Source organism: Hippocampus comes, unplaced genomic scaffold, assembly GCF_001891065.2.
Source record: "Hippocampus comes isolate QL1 unplaced genomic scaffold, H_comes_QL1_v1.1 scaffold223, whole genome shotgun sequence".
NCBI lineage: Eukaryota > Metazoa > Chordata > Actinopteri > Syngnathiformes > Syngnathidae > Hippocampus > Hippocampus comes.
Genome location: NW_017804808.1, coordinates 200,531 through 209,582, shown reverse-complemented (window position 1 = coordinate 209,582; position 9,052 = coordinate 200,531). Strand labels below are relative to the sequence as shown.

General features: G+C 42.9%; 1 protein-coding gene across 2 annotated transcripts in view; it reads left to right on the top strand.

Moving 5' to 3' along the window:
* ajm1 (apical junction component 1 homolog) overlaps window positions 1-5,520 on the top strand; it is a 19,043-nt gene extending 13,523 nt beyond the window's left edge. For both annotated transcript variants that reach the window (XM_019862766.1, XM_019862776.1), the window contains exon 2: window positions 1,687-5,520. In XM_019862766.1, coding sequence (XP_019718325.1) covers window positions 1,741-4,977 — 3,237 coding nt within the window. In that variant the 5' untranslated portion in view covers window positions 1,687-1,740 and the 3' untranslated portion in view covers window positions 4,978-5,520. The remainder of the gene's footprint in view (window positions 1-1,686) is intronic.
* The last annotated feature ends 3,532 nt before the right edge of the window (window positions 5,521-9,052 follow it).

Sequence of the window (9,052 nt, the reverse complement as noted above, 5' to 3'; positions counted from 1 at the left end):
TTTAGCAAGACGAAAACAGGGGACACCCGCAAGTCCAGCGCTGCCTGAAGGGGGAACATGGGACAGCCGCAAGTCCAGCGCTGCCTGAAGGGGGAACATGGGACAGCCGCATCACCAGCGCTGCCTGAAGGGGAAAACATGGAACAGCCGCAAGACCAGCGCTGCCTGAAGGGGAAAAGGGTGTCGGCCGCAGACGTGCGCCGCCTGGCACATGGTGGAATTGGGACCAATCCTTTGTCCCTGCGGGGTCCAGGAGGTCGGGTCATTCTGTCGCATATGCGAGGTGGTGGTGGACCCAAAAAGCAGGCAAGACGGAGGAGCAGGGTGTATTTGAAGAAGTGTATTGATAAAACACAGAAAACTAAATCCTAAACAAACAAAGTCCAAAGTATCAACCAAAAACCATGACTGAAGCTCAAAACTATCAATAACAAAAACATGACCAAAAACATGACCGAAACATGACTGACAAACAAACATGACAGCAGCAAAAAGCAACAATGACCCGACAATGATTGCTCGGGCTGGGAGTCCTTTTAAAGCCACTAATTACCTAATGACCAACAGGTGTGCAGCTGCAGGGAGAGCCCTACAGTGCCACCTGTTGGTCCCAAACCGAATCATGACACCTTCAGGCTCCGTTTCCTTGGGCGACGCATTGTGATACAACACGCACGCGCTGACATACATGATCTGAATGTGTCTTTGGCGTCTTGAGTTTGAAAATTAAAATTAGACGTTGCTTTTTTAAAACTTTGTTTTTAGTAAGTAGGTGGTATTTATTAATCAAGCTGCATAAATAGGATTTTAAGGTGGCAGATTGAAAGCCACTCAACTAAGTGGAAATAATATGACGTAAAGAATACAGAGAATAATTTTGTTTACATATTTATGAAAATAAAATAACATAAATTATAAAATAACATAAAATACATAAAAGTAAATTTACTTTTCTGAGAATGTTTAGGCCAGCAGAGAAGGCCTTGCTGGCCCTCAGGGTCCGCCACTGACATTAGACCAACATTGCCAAAATGTGATGTCACGTTTGCGCGAAGTCATGTTTTCGGCACTTGCACGTCTCGTGTACATCAAAGTGGAGGAAGGAAAGATTTGCATTTTCAACCTGAAAATACAGTCACGATGAGGAGTTTGTGTCAGCTCACTATGATTGTTGGTTATATTCCGTGTGCTGTCGACAAAGTGTTACCTAGGTTTAAAAACCGACATAAAATTTGAAGAAACATGTGGCAGCATGACGGACATGAAAGCTTGCTGAGTTTCTTTCTGTGAAGCAGAGCTCCCACTCGGGCAGGGGGTCCCCAATTTTGATCTGTATAATGTACACGATAGTTATGAGTAAATACAATTCAATTTCAGTAACATGGACGTTTTTCCAATGTCATATTCATCATCAGATACCATCGACATTATGTTGATTAAATGTTTATCAATGATATATCAACATCAACCATTCGGATAAAATACCGGCAATCACTCACTGACCTTATATGTGGGCAGATTTAAGTTCATTTACCTTTCTCACAATTTTTATGGCAACGAGTCTTGTTTCAAACATTCCACTGTAACAGATAAATTAGAAAAAAAATGAAGTTTCTGTAAATCAACACATGACTTATTTGTAAAGATCCCCATTGTTCCTAATGATTTTTGTTGTTTCTCTTCTAGGCAACATCCACAACCATTGAGCTTGATGGCGAAAACTAAAGGAGTCCTTTTAAGATGACACTCACAGGGCCACCTGACTTATTGGTATCAAGTGTGCATCGAGACATAAAAATTACCCGCATTTCATCCCTCTCCAAATCCTTGCAACTCTCCAAAGAATGTAATTCTTTAAATTGCAGCACATTGGAAGACATTAAAAGCAAGGACGATAAGCAGCACTGCCGTATTTTGGAATACAACTCACAGGAATACCCAAAACATCCTAAATACTCAATGCATTCCCCACACAAGAAGACTGACAGGCATGGAGCTAACCCAGATATTGTCTGGAATGCCCTGGGTCATCATCAGCGGTACCGCTTTTCTGCTCCAGACATTTTCAACTATCGGTTAACATCTCAACCAATGGATTCCAGTATAAACAGTGAGCCTGCCGTCCCTGAGCAAAAACGAAGAGCTCGGTCAAAAAGTGCGCCTCGAGTCCAAACTAATCTCACCCCTATATCATTTGAGTCCTCATCCTCTGGGAGGAAGGGAAGGGAGTCCCGATGCACCGTTGGAGAATCTCAATGGAGACCTGCTTTCTCACCACGTAAGGAGTCCTCCTATGCAGCTAATAGAGCTCATGAAGGACATCCTGTTGGACTTCAACCTCAAATAAGTAGTAACAACAGATATTCACCACATTATGTAGCTAATACGTATGAGGAGGCATTGCTGGATAAACCGGCAACCAGCCCTCATGTCAGATGTCGGGTAGACATCAAACCAAATGATTCGGCATTACATCACACTGGACATAAACCTCCTCCTCCTCAAATGGACATCCCCTGGCAAAGACACCACAATTGGGGGGGTAGGAGCCTGACCGTGCCCCGCCATTTCTCCTATTCCAGAGTACCAACGCCCACAGATTCATTGGGCACAGAGAGTCAGCAAGCTTCTCAAAATTCCTACAGTCTGCCAAATAAGTACAAACACCAAATGGAAGTTCCTTTCGAAGGGATGTCTTCTTCTGGATATGACATGGAAAACAGGACTCACTCCAGCCCTCACATGCCAATCCCAATGTTTTATGAAGAGGATCCTAGTAGATATGTTACCACTGCTCCTCCTCAGCCCAGTTCTTATTTTCACGATCAACGTAACACAGGACAAGCCTCTAAAGTGCAGTATGTACACGATCAAAGAGGTCGAGCGGTGCATGCTGTGGGTGCAAGGCCTTACTACAATGAAATGGAGCACTATCCATACACTTTAGGGGCAGGGTATCCAAAATCCTTTGCAGCAAATGAGCCAGGGCCATATATCATACAACCGCAACCAACAAGAATATTTTATGGGGATGATCCGAGGTCATATCAAATTCAGACTGCTCCACCAAGGTTTTTTTATTCACGGGACATTCATGCCATGCCACCACAGCACCATATCCCAGCAAGGGCACATTATACAGACAACCAAAAAAATGTGAAAATTATTCCGGCACACACAGATGACTGGTACAGTTCATATGCTTCTAGGTATTCCTCTAATCCGGTATCTTACGTGTCCCAAGTCACTCCAACCAGAGTCCAACAAGAGGCCGTGTTCATGCCTTGGTATTCTAACCCTTCTGCAGAAACTCAAAGAATTGGCACAGATTCTAAATCCTACTCAAGATCATTGGATGATATTCTCTCCTCGCATCCAGAGAGGGAACAACCCCCTTCTGTTCAACGGCATCAGAGCTATCATGATCTCGATCCACGGAAACCTGTAGGAGCCTCAGATGACAAACCACAGCCAGTTGTCGTCAATCTCTCCACTTCACCAAGACGTTATGCAGCTTTATCCATGTCTGATAACTGCTTGATTGACCAAAGCCCTCCAGCAACATCGACAAACACAACAAGCAAACAGTGGTTAGTAACTCCCGAGATTACAATCACTGATAATGACTTTCGGACTGGGAATCTTAGGAAGGCTGAAGGCAAGTCTGCCAGTTGGGAGATGCTAGACTCGAGAGGCGCTGAAGATCAGAACGACAATAAAGCCTCAACCAAAGAAAAGCCACACGACAACTCTCTTCAGCAAAGCCTTGAACAACTTGATGAGCTGCTGGCTGATCTTGTGACTGACTACAAACCGCCCAGTCGAAGGGCGAGCGAGGACATACTGGATCAGCTGAAGAAGCTAATTGACGAGGAAGAGGCTGTATGTCTGTCAAGGAAGAGCTCGGAGGCTGTTGCAGAAGAACCACCTCCTCTTGACAAGCAACCGACTTCAATAAGATTAAATCCCAATTCATTGCAAGATATGGATGGCCCAAGTGATGCAATGAAGGGGGGAGATGAATGCTCCCCGGATCAGAGCCCGGATGAGGATGACACAATGATGTGTTCAAACAACAAATGCCGGAGAACCGAAACTCTGTTCAATGCTTGCCTTTACTTTAAATCCTGTCACAGCTGCTACACCTATTACTGCTCTCGCAACTGCCGAAGAGAAGACTGGGACATTCATAAAGAGAGTTGTGTTTATGGCAGGATTGGCAGCTCATGTCGACATATCATCAAACACTGTCGTGAGACTATTGAAGTCCACAAAGCCTTCTCCCGTCTTGCCAAAGTTGGTTATCTTTCTCGAGGTAGAGGCGTACTCTTCCTAGGTTTCCCAAACACTGTGTCTTCCAGTAACTTTTTGCAGGCAGGCCTGGATAGTCTACCTATGTCACCGACATACTTGTCCCTAAGAGAGCTTGAAAGTTTCAAAGACAACCTTGGGGAGTACTGTAAAGAGTTGCAAGAAGCTGGAAAAGAATATGACCCAAATGAATGTTTTATCTTGAATGTATCCATTGCGGTTGGTGAGCAGCTGCCTGATGGACCTTCACCAAGGAATCAATCTCCAGCCGTCAGAAAATATGCAAAGGTTGCTCTGGCTTCTTTTAGCCCTGACAGAAAGATCCACAAGAAACAGGGTGAGATGGAAACCCTGATCCTAACTCCACCGCCAGGAACAGCAGATATTGACAAAGCAGGAGAAGAAGGCAGGAAGGCCAGAGAAATCTGTTTTATCAATATACAACGAGAGTTAAGGATTCGAGGAGTGTTCTTACGCCATGAATACCCACAAGTGTATGAGCAGCTTTGTGACTTTGTGGAAAATAACCTAAGATTCACCCCCACCACTATTTATCCGATTGATAAGAGGACAGGTAAACAGTTTATGTGTATGATTATGGCTGCCTCTGAGCCAAGAACATTGGACTGGGTAGGGACTCCGCATCTCCTTGATGACATCATTTAAATGCACATATGTGTTTGTGCACACAAACTATACTGTACCTTTTATTAGTTTATTTATTTTATCAGTCTGATTTTTTAACAGAATAGTGTACATTATTTTTAACATGCAGAACATAGATTTTAATCCAAGTTATTGATCTGTATTTTGGCTGCTTACTGTTACATAGACAGCATATTTCCTTCACAAGGAGTGTCCCAATATTTAATAATGTATTATAGAGAAAAGATTCATTGTTGTGTTCTTGACATCAAAGAAATTCTATGCAATGACGATTTCTGAGTAAGGGATGACATTTTATACACACACAAACAATTTTATTGGTGATTATCATGATAATATATTTGGGTGCAAGTAATTTAACATAAATGTATGATATAAAATCAGTTGCAGTAATGTTAGGAAGAGAATTATTAATTCCAAAGGGGTGGGAAGAAAAGAGGCTTTAGCAGATCTTGAATGACCACAGAGTTTGATGGTTAATAAATGAAACATGAAACTGAAAAGCTAATTTAAAAAAAAATGAAAATGAAAAGCTATATTATCTTTAGATAGATTATCCATACATCAATTTTCTGATCCGCTTATCCTCACAAGTGTTGCGGGCGTGTCGGAGCATACCCCAGCTGTCTTCAGAAAGCAAGCGGGGTACACCCTGAATTGGTTGCCAGCCAGCCAGTCACAGGGCACACAGAGACGAATAACAATTCGCTCTCACAATCACACCTAGGGACAATTTAGAGTGATTCATTTGATCCATTAACCTGCCATGCATGTTTTTGGAATGTGGGAGGAAACTGGATTACCCGGAGAAAACCCACACAGGCACGGGGAGAACCTGCAAACCTGACTACACAAGAAGGCCAGGGGCCAAAGTCAGGTCTTCCCCTTATGTATGAAGGCTCGTTTATCATGTGTTGAGCCTGGAAGACGAATGAAACCTGGCACTTTTGAGAAAAAAAAATTAACTGCCGTTCACAGCCGCCAGGATCAGCATGTTCGCTAAACGGTCATTCCAGAATTGGAGGGAGATTTTACATCCCACCCATCAAATGTTAAATAATCCACATACAAAATACTAACGGGCAGCCTCGTTGTCGAGTGGTTAGCATGTCAACTTCACGGTGCAGAGGTACCGGGTTCAATTCTAGCTCCGGCCTTCCTGTGTGGAGTATGCATGTTCTCCCTGTGCCTGCGTGGGTTTTCTCCGGGTACTCTGGTTTCCTCCCACATTCCAAAAACATGCATGGCAGGCTGATTGAACACTCCAAATTGTCCCTCAGTGTGAGTGTGAGCCCGAATGGTTGTTCGTTTCTGTGTGACCTGTGATTGGCTGGACACCGGTTCAGAGTGTCGCCCGCCTACTGCCTGAAGACAGCTGGAATAGTTTCCAGAAACCCCTGCGACCCTAGTGAGGATAAAGCGGTTCGGAAAATAAATGAATGAACAAAATACCAAAACATGCAGTTTGTGCATAAATTTATTTGTCCTGAGACCAAATCTGAAAAAAAGCTAAGAGGAAATAATATTTGAAAATATTTGTAAAAATACCAAATAAGTCTGGGGTATCCCTTATGATGGCATTTTTCTCTTGATGATGAAATTCAGTCACCAATAAAAGAGTTAAAATGAAAATTACCTTGCTTTTTTTTCGCATATTATTTGTTCATTGCTGTCTCTTGTAACTGTGGGAGCTTAAGTTTTCATGAACGTAATGTTTTAAATAATTATCATTCATGGAACGTGTGTCCCACAACGTGCATGGAACCCGGTTAGCATAAGCTTTTTTAGCATGGTACAAGAAGAGGAAAGCAGTGAATCACATGATATAGTGGACTTGACATCATCAAACAGTTTTCCAAAAGAATGGATTGAGCAAAGGTATGTCCTCTCTTTTGTATTTTTCAGATTTCTATAAATATAGCGTTGTTTGATTGTCTCACTCTACCTCCTGCAACATTGTTATGGATATGGTCATTTTTTCCCTACTTATTTACAAAAGTAAATTTGTCCTAAATTTGCTCACCTATCAGCTAACAGTTAGCTGAAAAGCCAGCTTCATATCCTGAGCGAAAGCTAACATTTGTCCAGATGTGCAACTGTTACTGTGATTACAGTGACAGGAATGATAAACACCACATAAATCATGTCATAAAACTTGTATCATTGATCTCAGCTGAGCTAATCGAGCCTTGGTAGTTTCTTACCTATTATTGATGAATATGTAGCAGAAAACCAAAAAGGTGAAGGTTTATTTTTCAAGAATTTGGAAGCCAAAATGTCCTCCAATTTTGGATTGACCCAAAAATCACCAGGCAGAAAAACACAACGTTCAGTTCACTTTCGCAAAAAACATGAACGAGTTCATGAACTTTCGCTCATTGAACTCATTTAGGTTGAAAACTGATTATATTATTCATTCATTCCGAACTGCTTTATCCTCACCAGGGTCGCGGGGGGTGCCGGGGCCTATCCCAGCTGCCCTCGGGCAGTAGGCGGGAACACCCTGAACTGGTTGCCAGCCAATCGCAGGGCACACAGAAACAAACAACCATTCGCGCTCACACTCACACCTAGGGACAATTTAGAGCATTCCATCAATCTGCCTACATTTGGAATGTGGGAGGAAACTGGAGTACCCGGAGAAAACCCATGCAGCTACGGGGAGAACATGCAAATTCCACACAGGGATGCCGGAGACGGAATCAAACCCCGCATCTCTGCACTGTGAGGTCGACGCACTGAAAAGGTCGACCACCGGGCCAAAATTTTAGAGTCTTTAAATAACGTGTCATCCATGTTTTGTACGAGGAAGCCTGAGCCAACATTCAAATGAGGGACCTTTGGATGTGAGCTAGTTGTTCACCAAACACCCCATGCCACTTCCTTTATTATATGGTTTTATTATTTTGTACTTTTATATAATTAAAAATAATACAATAATTGTTCGTATAATAGATGGTTGGATGGTTTGGGCAATGTTCATTCAATTCACATATAGTGACAATGTGAATGGAAATGTATGTCATTGGGAAAGTGTTTGCCCTGTTCATTGACTGGCCACCAGTTTAGGCTGCAGTCAGCCTTTCACTCAAGTCAAATTTAAAAATATGTTTTCTATGCTGTTTGTTGCTCACAGAATATTCTTCCATGTTGTGATAGTTTTGTTTTACTGAAGCAATACTGGACATGATGGCTATCTTTGCAATGGATATTTACATTGGAATTTTAACAGTGAAAATAACTTGCTGACTTCTAATGCAAGACTTAGCAAAATAACTGCAATGCCCTCACATGACCGTATTAAAAAACATAATTGATTGATTGTCGTTAGAATAAAGTGACAGAGATGTGCCATAATAGATACTGTATGTACTCCATTAAATTTTCAGTGTTCAGTGGTATTTTTTGGGGCTGTGTTTGTTGCGTGTGATTTATGTCTTCAATTTTACATTATAAGCATGACATAGCTCCTTTGTTGCTCGTTTTATGGTGGGGGAAATGGGGCAGCAACCCCATCCTTCCACTGAGGTGATGCGGTTGGCGTATTACAGTTCCCCATCCACCTCCACCCCTGTCAATGTGAATGAACAATAATTAGGTACGCGTACAATATGTTGCCGATCAATGATAGTTTAGTGTGCATGTTAAAGCTCCAGCCTGCTGGGATAGAGGAGCCATATACTTCGGGCAAAGTATGTCCCCACACCACTTCCTCGCCCATCAAGGAAAATATTTTCATGTGTAACAGATGCTATCTTGCATGGACAGTAAACATCACTTCCGATGCCTTTTGAAAGGGTTTTGAGCTTAGCTGGCGGCCTGGAATCTCAGTGGTCAGCACTCTGCGCTAGAAAACCGGAAGCAAGGGTTTGAACCACGAGTTGGATGGAGGCAACAACAGTAAAACTTCCACCACCCCAACCACCTCTGTACACAGTGTTAGTGGTGCACTGGTTCCCCCACCTGAGACATCGGATGGTGGACCAGAATTTCCCCGAAGCCGTCCTGAAGTCGGCTTCCATGGCCCTCACCGAACTCTTTCCACGCCCCAATTTTTGCCTCAGCGACCACCGAC